The sequence below is a fragment of the Bactrocera neohumeralis genome, chromosome 5 (assembly GCF_024586455.1).
Source record: "Bactrocera neohumeralis isolate Rockhampton chromosome 5, APGP_CSIRO_Bneo_wtdbg2-racon-allhic-juicebox.fasta_v2, whole genome shotgun sequence".
Taxonomy (NCBI): domain Eukaryota; kingdom Metazoa; phylum Arthropoda; class Insecta; order Diptera; family Tephritidae; genus Bactrocera; species Bactrocera neohumeralis.
In genome coordinates, this window is record NC_065922.1 from 2,713,699 (window position 1) to 2,730,778 (window position 17,080).

The 17,080-nt window shown below is 34.5% G+C and overlaps 1 protein-coding gene across 5 annotated transcripts in view; it reads left to right on the top strand.

Annotated features, from left to right (window-relative positions):
• LOC126759125 (neuronal acetylcholine receptor subunit alpha-7-like) overlaps positions 1-14,910 on the top strand; it is a 151,122-nt gene extending 136,212 nt beyond the window's left edge. The window contains exons 2-5 of one of the 5 annotated variants that reach the window (XR_007666953.1): positions 202-341; positions 3,139-3,242; positions 8,539-8,792; positions 14,579-14,910. Coding sequence is in view for 1 of the 5 variants with exons in the window: in XM_050473749.1 (XP_050329706.1) it covers positions 202-341; positions 3,139-3,168 (170 nt within the window). In the remaining 4 variants the exon portion in view is untranslated. Of the gene's footprint in view, positions 1-201; positions 342-3,138; positions 3,324-8,538; positions 8,793-8,857; positions 9,132-14,578 lie in introns of those variants that run through there. The other 4 variants (XR_007666952.1, XR_007666954.1, XR_007666955.1 and 1 more) reach the window with 4 other exon arrangements.
• The last annotated feature ends 2,170 nt before the right edge of the window (positions 14,911-17,080 follow it).

A 17,080-nucleotide genomic window follows, 5' to 3' on the forward strand; every position in this document is an offset into this window, starting at 1 on the left:
AACAAAACCAAAACCAAACAATCACTTCCGTAAAACGGAGTACAACTTTTTACATTTTTACATTGAAGTTATTTTGTGTTTTTGCTGGTTTCAACCTTTTTCCATACCAAATACATGGAACTGATTTTATTTTACCTTTTTTCGTACATATTTCTAACATTTAATTTGATTTTCATTCTATTTTTCTTCCACTATTTGCAGTTTGCACAGCTGGCCCGAATGAAAAACACCTACGCCATACCCTGCTAGACAACTACAATAGTCTGGAACGACCCGTCGTAAGAGAATCCGATCCACTGCAGATGAACTTTGGGCTGGCGCTAATGAAAATCATCGATGTGGTGAGTTCTGTTTGTCTTTCATTCTTCTTTTTTGGAAGTAAATAGGTGTTACCCATATCACACGCCCCCATTTATTAATGAGAGTCTAATGTCAAATTACATTTTAATACGCCCTGAGGTATGCTGTACTAAAATCAGTACACGAACAAACAAAGGCAATCTCGCGGGTATAGCGCAAAAAAGGAATTATTTAGCCCTCAATTAGTCTAAAAATATATACATTTGTTTCCTGTAGGCATCATCCGAACATATAATCATGCTTTCGTGTTATGTAAAAGCCTTATAATGCGAATTTAATTATCATGTGTTTTATTGTACAAACATATTAAGCACATTGGTAATGGCCAAGATTTAAATAAACCAAAGAGCTCAGCACTGACTAAGTCTTGGTGTATTTAGTATTTTGTGTCCTTTTCAGAACCCGCTTCAGCTCACATTTGTTACATCGCATAAGAAAGACTTCTGAATCTTTGAAGAACGTGACAAGTTCACTTGTTTTTTGTTTATTTACTAATTGAAATACAAAGAAGTGTATTATAGTAATTTGTGTGGAACATAATGTGATAAAGCGAAGACTGTTGACTCTGTGAAGACAAATTGTTGAGGAATGTTTCGGCAACGACGTGGAATTTGAATAGATTGTGGATTTCTCCAACAAAGGTCATATGAGCTTCTTGGTGCTTAGAAATGGTAGAAGCAAAGGAGAGTGTGAAAAATGAGCCTGTGTTTTCTGATGACGATCGATAGTAATAATGACATTTTACGTTCTTAACGTAGCTAAACGAATCACTCAGAGAGACTTACAATACAACAACATTAGCGGTTTCGGTTTTTGTGTCAAACTCAGACATATTTTATTAAAATAAGAGTTTATTGGATTCAGTATTCAACTGTGCCTTATACCATATTATCCTGATTCGTTAGCTTAGCGGCAAAAAAAACACATGAGAGCAACTGACCAGAAAAGTGGGAATTAATGCTAAATGACTGCACAAAAGGGTTTTCGTTTAGCATAGTTTTATATGTTTGCGCTTCAAGGGCTTTAGTGCAAATAATGCCTAAGCCAAAGTCACACTCTGCATTTTCCAACCAATCTGTATTTAAATACGTCCAATTTTTCAATAATGAGAGTACACTGACTTATTCACCCTTGAATGTTTAGCTGATAAAAAATAACAAAAAAATCTGCTTCTGAAAGCATAAAAAACGGCCTGGTGCTCCGTCTAAAGCCACTATCAGAGTCACCATATGTGTTATTGTTGTTGATGCTGATGTTGCAAGTCATGCAAGTTAAGTCAAAAGGTCAACTAAGGAGCATGGCCGAAAATAAGCATGTCCCCTAACCAAAAAAACAAAAATTAAGTGGCATTACCAGGGAATCCCGGAATTACCGTGGAACCGCGAATAAGAAAAGCATCTAAAAGGGATGCATTTTTGTTGTTTTTTTGGAATTTTCTCTCCCTTTCGCTAATAAATTGCTTGAAAGTTGGCGCGGAGCTTTTGTGCTTTGTATTTCAAGCATGGAGTTTTGCCAGCAGTTATTTCAGTGCTAAATAAAAATCTCATTTTGAATTGAGGTGGCTGACGCTGAAAATAAATTAAAATTTTCATACCTCTTTCTTTTGGTAGTCTTTCTGCTCATTGTTTTGTTAGCATTTCTCGGCTTGATATATAGAGCGGAACGTCCCTAATGAGCCGAGTTGTATGGCAAAAGTAATGAGCAAGTCGACGGTGAAGCACAAATAAAAAAGTGTTGAAAAACGTGTCATTCATTCATTTTACAACTACAAAAATAACAAAGAAGCTCAAGGGATGGAAGGGTACACTCACCAGCTTAGGAAATTAATGTTGTATGCCACAACTAATTCTTTTAAATTAAACAACAACTGTGTTGAAATGCGATACAAAACAAACTCGAGGTGTCAAAATCAAAAAAAAAAAAAAACAACAAAAAAAACACATTTTCGCATAACTTCAACTTATTCTTAATATCCAGAGATGGACTCAATATTTCTGTTACCTTTTTGGGTAAGAATTTTTCGCCAAATTGAACTTTAAATAAGAATTCGTCAGTACTTCAAGACAGCTCGAGTGTTTGGGGTTTGGAGATTTAAACTTTTGCCCAAAATTAAGTAGCCATACCCGGATGAAATATTTCTCGAACTCTTCGTTTTCTTGAGACCTGCGCTCTTTTTCATTTGGGATATTTTCCTAATGCTTTGCATATACTTGGCTATGATAGTGTTCATCTCGTTTATGGATACATGTAATAGGTAGGCTTCCTAATTTCCTTCTTAATCACATTCACATAGGCCGTCTATGTTTTTGTAACCTTTCGGATCACACAACAACTGGAAGACGCTTCCCCACTACTTCAAACAAAATAAATATAAAAGATATCATTTTGTAATTAAATAATAAACCAAAAATATTGAAAACAAATTAATAATATCAAATATTTAGTAGACATTATCAAAATGGATTTCTGCCTGAAAAAATTTAATTACGCATAAAACACCTTCTTAATTATTTCAAAAAAACTTGTATATGCTCGTACTTATAAGCCAACTTCATTTGTTTTACGTGCTTACTAGCGGGATAGAAAATAGTTTGAAGTAAAGTCACAGAAATCCTAAAGGAAATTATTGTATTATGAAAACGGTTCTCCCCCTGCAGTTATAGATAGTAGATAATCATCTGTCTGCTATCTACATAAGAAATATTAAGTGCATTCAGAAAATTCCCCTTACTTCTTCACAACTAACCGATATTTTATTCCTGCTCTTTCTTTTTGCAGAACGAGAAGAAGAAATCGTCTGCCCAGTGAATAATGTCAAAGCTATTGTGGGAAAACATGCGAACAGACAGCAAATATCCGTAAACACAAATTGAACATGAACGGTGAATGAAATAAGAAGAGTAATAAATATCATATCTTTCAATAATTATTTAAGAGAAACAATAAAGAATATAAAAAATCGATTTTTCGCTTTCTGTTTACTGCTTTCTTATGCTGCTAGCTCTACAATATGAATTATTTTGTGTGCTCAACTTATTTCTTTGCTTTTGGCCATCAAAACACTTTGCTGAAAGGTTAAATAAATGAGCTCAAAACAGAGCGCCGAAATCATGAATTGCTCTGGATTAAGGCTGGTGAAAAATTTGTCGCCAGAACATTAATTTGTGATAGTTTCTGGCCATTTTTATGCATGTGTATATTCTTATTCCATAATTCTAACTACAGAGAGTTTTGAATTTAGGAAACTATTTTCGGCTTTCTTATGACTGTTGTATGTCTCGATGGTTTCTTTTATCGACTTTTTACATTGCTGTTTTTATGCGTTATGTTTTTATTTATTTCATTCCATATTGGTTCCCTTTCACTATTACTCACAACCCGAGACGAGAAAACTTGAATAATTTCATGCTCATGGCTCGCTTTTCCAATCTCTGATTGTCTTAAGGACAAATATTAATCCTCTTACTTTGATTTTTCGAGAATATTTAGTGTAAGATCTATAATTGTTTTAAAATATTGATATTCGTGCTTTTTCTGGAGGTCCTCATATCTTCCTCTGGATTAATTCCACGTTATTGTTTAGGTTATATTCAATGGGCTGACATCACGTCGTTCTCAGTCGAAAATGAGTGGTGGAAAGTTCATTTCAGCTCAATTTAGAAGAATATGTTGTAACAGTAACTAATTTTTTTAATTACCACCAAATCAGTTTGATCTTCTGTATTTAAGGAGAGTAAAACAATTAAACTTCAAGTGGAAGGTTTTCGACAGAGTTCCAGTAGTGAGTTTGACAAAAGAAAACAAAGCACTATCAATATCCAAAAATTTATTCACCAGCGGGTTTTACTCATCGCGAATAATTTCAGCTATGCAATTTGGTGGAATTAATTTAACGGCTTTTTAATTTGATCTTGGCAGTCGTCAATTTACTCAGAAAAGCTAAAATTATTGTTATAATTAAAGTTGTTTCCGCTTTTTTTCCAGTAACAATGGTTGCTATTGCAATCGCCGTTATAATTGTGTCGTGAACAGATGGCATATGATTTGATTTTCTGGTTTCATGCCTATTTGAAGGAGAAAGTACAAAGTGAAAACGAGAGATTTAATCGTAATTATACAATATATACTATTGAGTTAGCTTATCTATATCAGCTTTAATCGTATATTATTGAACAAGTAACATACCTTCCTTGCAACGTACCGCAATTTACCCTAAAAATCAGTTTCAACAAATTGCGATAAGTTTATCTTCTCAATGTCCTTCTAATGTCCTGATTACCAACAATAATAAGTAAATATTGTTTCTTTAAAATAAGTCTTTGGCGTTTAGAAAAGACAAACGTACAAACCGCCGCCTTCGCCTATTTTTCCTTATTTGAGAGTGTGAGACAGCGCAAATAAGTTTTTGACTACAGTAACTCGCTTAAAAGTTTTTAAGCGCAAACGAAAGCAATGGCTGAACTATTTGACATTCCTTAACAAAAATAACGGAATGAAGTGCTTTCGAAGATCACCCCGCATTTCAAGTACACCCCAATTTCAATGTAAGCTAACATTTGGTTGTTTTGCGACTGCTAAGAGTTGTTTTAAGTAAGTGATGATGCTTACTTACAAAGAGTCATACGGGCATTTATTTATGCACTTCGGCTACAGTATACTTGCTGACACTTCAGTTCACACGCTAAAAAAATTGTTCGTAGTTGCAAGTATTGGCTGGAAGTTTATTAATTCGTGAATGCAACTTTAGTAAGCTCTCCTTTGGTTGGATAGACGCCTTGGCGCCGCTTCGTGATGATGCAACACGCGAAGCCTCCAATACCGGAGTGCGTAAACTTGGCATAAATATTTGATTTTGCTATTGGCTGCAAATGGGTGGTTAGTCAAAGTTGCTCAAGTTGAAATTTCGATATGTTGCGGTTGCCTCTTGCGCGGCTTCATGCCACATTTGTTAATTTTTATTTTGGCATTAGTATTCTTTCCAGCGCAAATGATTTCAATGTTATATTTCACGTGAAAACTTTTTGTGGTAGAAAATGAAACTATGGGCGGTCCAGTCTCACTGGGCGTTCAGTTTATATGTACTACAAAGCACGAAATCTCAATATTTATGTAGGTTTGGCGTTTAATGTAGCATGTATGTTGAGAATTACTATATTCCCATTTTTTGGATTTAAGAAACAACAAAATTTCACACACTGAGTAACTCATTACACTAGTCGTTTCGTTCAAAATTTTTTGAAAAAGTCTAGTGCATAAAATCAATTAAGAAATTAATTAGAAGCTCTGTTGAGAAGATTTTGTTCTCGATCAACGGGAGACACAGCGAAATAACGCTTAAGGAACCAAGTAGTCCGTTATAATTCATAAGGTATTTTTTTCATCACATAACTATGAATGCGTTGAATATTTTATTTCAGCCACGGGCAGCCCCGTCCAGCAGGAAAGCAGAAACCGCGGCGGACTGAAATCAATGATTGAAGGTACTGTCACAGACAGTTTTAACAAGTGAAAGGCATTCGTTAACAAGCAAGCAAATGGAGTAGTGCTAGCAGGCGCTGGGAAATAAATTAATTGTCTTTTGAATATTTTATGTTTCGGTCGGAAAATAATTTGAAAATTAATCTGTATTCGTTTGTTAACATCGTAAAATAAAACATCTTTGTAAATATTTAATAATAATTTCTAATAAACGGACATTCTTGACGGTACGTTGTGAGCGAATTACCTGAATAAACATCACCTGGAACGGCGCAGCTGTCAAAGTGTCGAAATTTTCTGTACGAACTATGCTCTCACGCATTCAAAGAACAAACTTCTAAACAAAATCTCATTTAAATTATTTTACAATATCTTGGGCAGCGAAAACCGTATACCTATATAGTAACTATGAAATAATAAATATATATATGTATTTAACTGCCAATGGTTAGGTTAAACTTTTTGCATTCGAAGCGCTGCATTAATTTTTCGCTTTAATGCTGGATGCCTTTGCAAATTATTATTTTAATTGAAGACATATAGTATGTAGCTATTGCGAGGGAGTTACTTTAACTGTCCTGTCCCTGTCTCATCGAAAATTCAAGTCAAACAGTTAAGCAATTAACAAAACAAATTGAAATAAAGGCCAAAAACTTTCAGAACATTTACAGCTTTTCCTCTCAATGGCAACACAGTTCACCGCGGCTTGTTTGGACGGCAGCAATGCACCTTTTCGTGCGATTTATTGGAAATTTCAAGATGCAATCAGGGGTTATCAATTCAGCGAGAAACATTTACTTTACAAAGCAAACTGCCTTAGAAGCTTATAAGCACACAGAAGTAATTGCGTAAAGCTGAAGTTATTGCAATCGAAGCCAATTTTATTTTGCCTCAGAAAGAATCAAATGAAGAATTACATTGCAAATGAGGAAGTTCACAGCGACCATAAGCGGTTCATGCAAAGAAAGCAAAATTTAGAGATGTGAACTTCGCGATTCGGCGTGTATTTCACAAACGCTGCAAACATGTGTTTTCAAATTAAAAGTGTCACATATCAATTTCTCTTTTGCTCAAAGGCAGCACGAATATTACTAAACAGGTCACAGCCATTGCAGCTGGATAGGTATTAATTTTGAAGAAAAATATAATTTATTTGAAAATAATTTGCAGCTATGCTGTTGCACTTTACGTGACGTGAAAATTCCACGAAATAGTGGAGCATCGAAATATGAAGAGACGATAAGGATGGTTGTCACTAAATTATGATATATGTAACATTAAATCCAAAATAAGAGCAAAGAGAATAGTGCTGAAAGAGGAAGAACGCTTTGAAAAGCAGAGACGTCGAAACCATAAAATGAGAACGCCATAAAATTCCATTACTTCTGATCAATGTCAACGGTACAGCGCTTACAGCAATAAAACGTCTAGAGCATAACAAACGCTGGTGGTATGGCGAAGTGGTAAAATGGCAAAATGTTTCGAAATTTAGGTGGCAATGGACGAGCTTTGAAATAACTCAGCAGCATAACCCCAATAATATTCCACACAAATCCTCACATTTGCACTGCGTGGACGCAGTAACCTTGACCCAAAGAAAAGCAAAAGCAACAAATAGAGAGGCAAGTACATAGAGCAACGTAGTAAAACTTCTATGAATGTATAGTTTAGTATGTTGGAAATAGAATTACTGAGTGAATACAGGAGCTGAAAATAAAATAAAATTTTTATAAATCTTAATTTTTCTCCCTTTTCTACTTCAAAATACAACATATGAATGAACCGAATTTATGCAAATTGCAGAGAGATTATACACAAGAGCCCGGCATAATATGATTTGCCAATAACTAAGATTATTTCAACCAAACTTAACCAACTGATCTTGCACTAGTCCCGCTTCTAATGCATGCAAGCTTCCAGCGATTTTGAAGATCCCAAAAATGCCACAATTTATGATTTATATTTTTCTAGGACTCAAATAACATTTAAATATTTATATGCTAAAATCAGATACAAATCGACATCCCTAGAAATTGTGCTAACAGTCAGAATGTCGCCCACACGTTAACGCATTCGCTTCAATTACACATTCTCACACATATGTACTCACATTGTTTCTATTTTAGATGCACATCGCCGAGCCTGGTTTTGTTGTTGATATTGTTCCGTCTCAACCCATCTCGTTATTTCATGAACATTTTGTAATTTGCAGAATTTATGCAACGCGCAAGTTTGCGAAAATATTTATATATCTGGTGAAAAAAAAAACAACAAATACATTCTTTATTACTTTTTTTCGGAAAGTAAACAAAACACAATGTTTCCAACTAAAAGCAGCGAATCAGAATAACAAAAAACTAACACAGACACAAATGTAAATATTTGCCACTAAAATATTTAAATAGTGAACCTAGCAATGGTATGAGCAACGTTAGCCAACACACCAACAGACACACACAGTCCTGTGGCTGTACGCAAATGTAGCTCATACGCTCATGCCCACCACCGACCAACACAGCAAAAATATATTTTAAAAACAATAACAAAATAAAATAAATACAAAAATTATAAGTTAGAACTAATATGGTTGCCTAAAATATACTCTTTAAATTTAATCTGTACTATTTTTAATAGACAACTAGATAAATACTTGTGATTTCCAAAACTTTTAAACTCAATCAACTTCTTATCACTCTGCAGGCAGACGAGCAAGCTTTTCGCTTGGACACCAGCTCTCTTTAGCTTCATCACTTATTGGAGACAACCCTGAGATCTCAAAACCTCAAACTAAAATGCTCAGGTGTCACTTGATAAAGAAATCAGCATTGCTATTATGACAGCAAGTTGGTTGAGATCTTCGAACAAAATAGCATCGGCCGTAATTTGGGTTAAGTCATCTGGCTACTGTTGAGTTGAGGCGAGTAAATATATGAGCTGTGTTCCTGTGGGGATGAGTAAGTTTATTATGGTATCTTGAATGAAGATTTTTAACTTAGATTCGGCTCATTTAATATTTCAGCAATTACATTGCTTCCGAGGCCTTTTCATATTTTATTGCTGGCGAAAAATATTTACATAGCATATATTCCTTCGGTTTTCCAGCACCAGCATATGAGGAAGAAAAGCAGACACAATTGCAAAGAAATGAAATTTATTGTATTATTATACTTTAAATTGACATGTAATTCAAATCTTAATATTGATGAAAATTCAATGAGTAAAAGTTTACTTGCCTTTATAAAAAAAAACGAAAATAGAACCCCAGGTAAAATTAAAATGAGGCATAAATTCCTCAAGTCAAAGCAAGACCCGGGAGTCAATGATAGTGCTAAGAGCCCAAAGGAAATGCAGCCAGACCGCTTGAAACATGTGTCTCAAATGTGAATTTTAAATGAAAATATTATTTCAATTTGAAAGCTTCCAAGAACTGCTTTTGGTATACAGCCAAATACTAGCCAGCTCTATTCCGACCCATGTGTGAGTCTAAAAGTGTTGTGTGTTGGCATCATTCATGGCTTATAATCAGCACTGTAAACACTGTTAGAAGCCGGCGGCTGTTTGGTGTTGCATCATCTCTGAATAATTCAAAATCTGCAGTGTGCTAGTAGCATATGTGTTATGTAAAAGAGATTATAGCCATGCAACCAAGTGCAACGAAACTGCTGTTAGCTTCCTTTTCCATTTTATTAGCACTCATTTGTACTGAGCAAGCAATGCGGGCTTTTGATTTTTTTCTACATTTAGGCGGAAAGTTTTAAAGCGTTTACGAAGCTTAATGAGTGCTGATTTTGTTATTGTTTGCCAGTAATTTGAACAATTTATGCAAACAAATGGAAGGAATCCTGTGATGTGGATTACCGTATGCAAACAGTTACTGTGCTAATCAGTCAAAAGTTTATTATTCGTTCTATGGTATCAAAACATAGTTATAACAATTTACCGGCAGCTATAATGGGCCCTGTTTGAAGCCTTTTAGATTGCGTGGGTAAGATGAATGTTATATGACACCGCGTATGCATTGAGTTTAAGGTGTAGACTCGTTTATTTTCAATTTGTCTTTTGTTTGCAAGGGGATAATAAAGCTTTGTGGATGCAAAAATCAAAGATTGCTTCTATTTAAATTGCTTTGCTTCGCTTTGGAATACTACTATATGTAAATACAGAAGAGGCATATGCAGGAGCCAAATACGAAATGAACTACAAAATGACATTCGCACTAAAGCAATAAATTACAGTAGTTTTATTAAAATGATAACACATTTTCGCCTAAGCTTATAAATTTTATGGTAATACAAAACCTTTTCTTTATATTTAGCCAAGTCAACAACCTTTTTGCATAAATTTTATGGGGTCAATGACCACTTTGTTTACATAATATGTAGTTTTATTAAGCACATAATAATTTTGTTCACGAGCAAAAATTTAGGTACGAAATGAAGTGAAAATTGACCAATGGGCGTGGCACCGCTCTCACTAAGGTGAAAGCCTACATCTGTAGACCTACTAGACCGATATCGACCAAGTTTGGTGTGTCATATTATCTCGACCATATTTCAGTGAACGAAACTTGTAGTCCACACCTAATTTCTATATAAAAAAATTTTAAATTCTCCTTATGACCAAACATTTTTTTAAATTGGACTAAAATTAATAAGCCTTTAGTTGCCGAATATATGGACCCCATTTCCTATTACGAACTTTTTATCAAAAATATCGGTAAATCTGTGCATGTTCTCAAAATATTTCAAACGGGATGCTTCATCTATACAAATTTCGTAGAGAGAACAAAGTCGCTGTCACATGCTGGAAAAACCAAAATGAGAAAAAGTTCAAACTTGATTGAAAAAATATATGCACAAGCACTAGTGAGCTTTCAGATGTTGTCAGCAAAAGTAATTTTGCTATGGTGTAAGAAAGCGATGCATTCAGCTGTGTTTCCAGCTTGTAATTTGATATTATGAATTGATCATAGTTAATTCATGCGCTTCTACACAACCCAAAACAGACTGTAACACTTTTTTATATATCTTAATATTTCCACGTTGTCGCTTCATTTGCCACATTCGACATGATTTGTGTCTTGTTTCGATGTGGAAAATTGCAAGCGGCAGGATGCAAGATGATGATTGAACGTGGGCAGGTTGAAAGTAACTATGAGTGTGTTCTCACACACATGACATATCGCCGACAATCTGCGGCTGAAATGGAAGGGGCGTGGCTTCAATTGTTGATTTATGAGTCAAATTGTCTGTTTAGGAAGTTATGAATAGTTACAAATACTTGGTTTTGCGGTGAAAGATTTTGTGTTACAAGAAATCGTTCCATTGAAAACAATTTATATATATATTTGCATGCACTCACGGATGTGAGAAAATTGCGCTGGCTTGAAAGGAAATAAATTTCACTAATGAGTTCGTATTATGTTGTCACTAAAACAATTTTTTTTACTTTTTCAAACATAATTTAAATACTTTTACTTCGAAAAAGTCTTAAGGAATGTCTTTAGTTTGTGCAATATAAGTTAGTAATGATTATAGCCCACTAATTAACTTGTGTAAATATGGGCATTGAAGACAACTTTCGGTGATACTTGTAACAAAATCATATGGACAGCAGAAGGCAAAAAGTAAAACGTATTTATGAATATCTTAAGCATATACTTGTATGTATATATTTAACAAGTTTAAGACTAGTAATTTTTCTTTTCATTTTTTATTTTAATTTTAGGAATAGAAAACTTAGAGCTTTTGCTGCTGGGTAATGTCACTGAAAGAAATTACAGTTACTATTAACATAAATATTCATTTGTGAGATTCAAGAGAGCGTGGAATGGCAAATGCACAGCTATGTGTTAGTCTACTACTTTTACGAGGCTTCTCCTATGTTTTCTCTTTCTCCCCCTTTCGCGCTTAAAGCCATCTTTGTGGTTGTGGCTTTTGCCACTCATGCACACTGAGGCACTTGTAATGTTATTTGAATGTTGACACTATAGCCGTAGGCATCGTGTTGTAAAATTAGCAAAATTATGGCTGCTTACGTGGTTAAACACACATGTCGAGAGCCTCTGTCGGCTTGCAAATGGCTTTAAGTATAATTATGCGACTAAGTGAGGAGGCAAGAATGTTTTCAAATTGAAATTGTTCCATAAAATTTTTGTGGTTTACGGTTGCTTAATATAGGCTAAATTTCTTAAAGCAAAGTTGAAAAATGCATTGACATTAAAGTTTTTGAAATCTTATCTAAATTAATTTCTTAACTATGCATGTGAATCCACAGATAATGAACTGCATATACACTGATAATCGAAAAAGTCTTTTCGAATTTTAGATCAAACTTCAACTTATTTTTTTTTTATTTATGCTAATAAATAAATAAACAAATATGTACCATTTCGTTCGACCACTTTTCGCCATTTTTCCGCTAGAGACATAATTCCATCAGATTAAATCGAAATTTCCAAACCATTGTTGTGCTAGACAAACTGATACAGCATCGCCTCCATAAACTTCACAAATTTCATTGGTGGCTTGCATGGCATTCTTCCCTTTTTTATACACAAATTTTAAAATTTAGAAAATTCTTCACTATTTTCACTAATTTTTGAACAGCTGTAACTTTTTTTCAACTTTATTTGTATAGAATTTATTGCTCAGAATAAATTGTGAAGTTAGAAATTTTGCCATGTATGCAAAATAAGAATAAATGTTCTGAATATGTATACAAACTAGTTTCAAAACGCCTTAAATGTAATAAATAGAAACAAGGTGCCTAAATTTCAGATTTACTGGTCAGCTGTAAGCGTTTTTTATCCAATGAGAAATTCAACCAGTGCAGTAAAGTTGTTTTCAAAAATTGTATAGTTGCTAATTTAAGTTTTAATTATCTTAACAACGACTATATGTTTTACTATAACCAGTAGTGACTCTGTTTGCGCTAACGGCAATTTGTTGAACTCAATTTTACATTTGTTCGACAACTATTCTTAAGCCAATAATTAATCGTCATAGAAATTTACAAAATTGTAAATTTTAGAGAGAAAGTTGGGTGCATGCCTTGTATTCACGATTATAGGTGAGGCTGCAAATGCAAATAAAGACACATTTGTAATTCTGTAAGTACTGGCATCGAATTTGCCTTTGGGTCCATGTGTAACTTGCGCACAATTGAACAAAACTTTTGTCGAAAACTCTCTAAAGTTATTGCATAATAATTTGAATTTCCTTCAACTTTGTTGTGCATTTGTGTAGGTGATTATCAGATTAATAAAAGAATTAAAGAAATATATTTGATGGCACATGTCTGAATGTAAAAGTAACTTTAAATAGAAGTATCTCAATAGACATGGGAATGAGAGTTGTTTAATTTAGAAATGAAATGCATGTTGCTTCAGTTCCCTCAGTTGAAAGGGTCAATTTGGTTTGTGTTAATTTTACTAGAAGCAGAAAGTATCATATGCAAAAACCAATTACTTTTTTTAGCTACTTGAACCTGACTGAAATGACACACATTATTATTCACGCTGACTGAAGTAAGAATTGACGTAAGAAGCTAAAACATTAAACGAAACACCATTAATTCATCTCTAAATTATTTTAAAAGTAAACTTTGCAATTAGTATAGCTTTATTTAGATCATAGTTTAAAATGGTCTGCCTAGATAGTATGCCAATGTTAAAAAATATGCCCACGCTGGTTCTTCAAGTAAAACTCAGCCTTGGATTCCCAGACAGCTGCGATTAATACCGACAATCTGCGGCAGATGGCGAAAGCTTCAATCAAAAAAGCAATTTGCAATGGATATACAAGTATATTTTGAAAAGCATCTGCATAGCAAAAGTAATCACAGCAGCAGATTATGCTGCTTTTAGTTTCGTTTCCGAGGTTTTGTTGACTCCTATAATCGCTGCCCATGCAAATTTTGTGTTTGTGTTCAAGCCCAGCCATGGCGGACTGACTCAGAATGTCCCACAGAGGACGATTATGTGGTGTAAGTACGGCCATGAAAAGTGACTGGGAAAAGGCTCGAGCCTTTTGCATAATTTATAATGTGGCATTTTTTTCTGAAACCCACTCCTTCTGTGCTGCTTTTTTTGTTGCCTGCTCCTTTCATGCCTTTAGTGTGGGTCTAAATATGCTAACGCCACCACTCATCGCATTATAGTCAGTAATGTAAACGCCATTAGAAACTGACGGCTGTGTTGCAACCCGCCTGAATAGTTTGAGCCCTGCAGTTTTTAGAAGCTTGTGCGCGTTAGGCTAGAATACTCCGTTCTTATGTACTATATGTACATGAGCAACGACACTCTTTTGTGTGCTCCATTCTATTCGTAAGCCATTAAAAAAGCCCAGGCGCATATTGAAGCAACTTGCGAATTCTTTTGTTTCGAAGTTTTTAAATCGACTCGCGAGGCTTTTAAAACACTCCTAAGGCATAAAGCGTTCTTTGTTGCTCCTAATTTGCCCAATTTGTGCATGTTGAATTTAAAAGTCCTTTACTACCAGTTTAATTTATGTGAAATCATGAGTGTATAAGTTTTAGATTTCTAGTTTTTTTAGACTTCGGCAGCAAAAATCCTTTAAGTTTAACATTCACAAGCAATATAAGCCTTAGCACAACTAATAATGTTTGCAAAGCATAAACCCGCTTATTTTCCATTTATCACATTTACATGGACATTTCTTATTAATTTTCTTTATGATTTCATAAATAAAAACCGATTTTTAATTAAAATATTTTGCAGCGCCAGATAACGCAACGCGATAGCTCTGGACTATAGGCCGAGACCCTATAGGCTGAAGTGCCTGAATACAAAAACAATCTCTACACACGTCTGCCAGCAGCAGCTTACATTATTATCCACTGTGAATACTATTTACAATATCAAACATTTTCATTAACGCTTTCGACGCACTGCACTCATAAGCGGACGAAGTAATTGCGAACAACTTTCACTAAAGGTCTGCCTATGTTTAAAGAATTGTTGGATAAATAGTCATCAGCCATAATGTAATCAACACTTCAATTTCCCACGCTTTTCCACAATAAATAAACTAATAATTTAACTAAATCCTACATTCATTTTATTGTTTTTTGATATACTTCAGTTTTGCTCAGTAATCGCAGTTGGAGGATACAGACGGAAGGTAAGTTTAAGAGGGTATTGCTTAGAATTGTATTGCGAGTATTCAAACTGCAAGCTAAATACTATGGTGGTACTAGAAGAGTGAGATTCGCTTGATTCGAGTGGGTTTTCACCGTTTTTTCAAACTTTAATTTAATTATATTCCACAAAAAACTGAATATGTTCCCATTAATTTAAATGCTTCTTTTTTTAATTTATTATTTTATTATTTTGTATTATTGCTTTTTATTAAAATTACGAAGAATGTTGCACTGAATTTCAGTAATGTAGAGAGGGTCAAAAAACTGACTCTTCTGCAGATAAAGATACTCAAATCCAATATGGTCAACGTCTGTTTTAACAATGCTAAGGTACGATAGCTAGAAGCTAGGATAACATTATTTATAATATGTAGAGTTATAACTAGATCATTTAAACCTGCTAAGCTCAGTATAATTTTATCGAGTTTTAATAGAAGTATACAGACTTAATTCAGCCAACCTTGTCTTTACGTAATGTATATAGCTGTACTCTTGATTTATCCAAGCAATTCATTATTTGGAACTCTCAGCTGAAGGTGCAGACATAAATTAGGAGCATGTTACCAACATTAGGATTATTTTCACGCTTCATTCAATTGCAATAAAAATTCTTTGTTAAATTTCGAAATTACATAATTCATGGCATGTGATTTTATCCACCAGAGGTGACTTCCGATTAAAATCCAGAATTCCACCATTCATGTTCTATCGAACCATTGCGTAACTCACACTGTTATGCCTACTCCACTTCCCCAGTCAATGTTTGACAAAGTGGCCGCAGTTTTTGGCAAATTTAAGCAATCATACTCAATTTCGAATGCAGTTTTCATTTCACTTTGCGTAAGTCAACCTCCCCAAATAGTCAAATGAGAATTCTCGCCTTTTTCGCTGTTAAACTGCACATTGTTGAGAATTTCATTTCGTTTTATTTGCCTTTGCCACCTCTGATGACGACTTATGAAACGTCTTGCAATTTGCAACAAATCCAAACTCAAATCGATTGAATGGCCGTCGACTCAAAAGTCAGTGCAAAAAGGTTGTGAACATCGGTGATGTGAGTAGCGTCGGGACAGCTATGTAAGTTGGGTGGTATCAAAGTGAATTCAGATGATTGCACCATTGCTCGTATCGCAAAGCTTGCAAGATGTGCAAACAGAAACCGAATTGTGATTACACATCTTTCACTGCACCAGGCTGCAGTGGTCACAGATGATCAAATACAATTGTGATTTGCAAGTGAAGCTCACCTTTCCTATTTCAGTAAATTGCAATATTGAAAGGAAGTCGATTTCGGTTGACCAAAGTTTATTTTTTTTACTGTGGATGATGTGTAAAGTGCTCAAAACGCTACTCCGAGCTGAACTGGTCGCTTGAGAAGCGAAATTTATAGAAATTTCTTCAATGCAGAAGTGTTGCTCATACGCCGAGGTGTGTCCCATGGTATTTCATTGAATCCGTAAGGAATTGTTAAATTTAGCTCTTGGTGTTAATACAATTTTGGGGACAGGGGCAACGCTTAAAAATAATTTTTATCGATCCATTGCAGTTCCACTTACTTATGCTGCACTTGACTGACATGAAAATCAATCTTCTATAGACGTGTGTAGAAACTTCTGACAGACGTCCATAGAATTTGCTGGAACTGTTCGGCAATTAAAAGCTCAAGTTGTCCAAATACTTGGACTTATTTGGACGGTAATATGACAAGAGTTTGGTGAAGAAGACGGAATTAAAGAAATCGCTGAATAAAAATTGGAATTGAATTAAAAATGTGATATGGTGAGTTAAAAATTAGTGAACCAAACTGGCTCACAAAAGAGCAGAAATCTTAATCCAAAACATTTATTGGGGAGAACCAGCCACAATAGCTGTTCAAATTATGCAGCGAGATTCCCCTTCTACTCATAAAAATCAGTATAATGGGTGAAATGAGCAGTCAACTGTTTTTCATTCACTATGTTTTTAACTTCTGATAGGGAAAAGAAAAAGAAATAATAAATAATCAACTAAAAATCTGTGCTGATGAAATACTCGTAGTTACAAGCACTAGTACACTCACCTCGCTACTGAAAAAAAGACA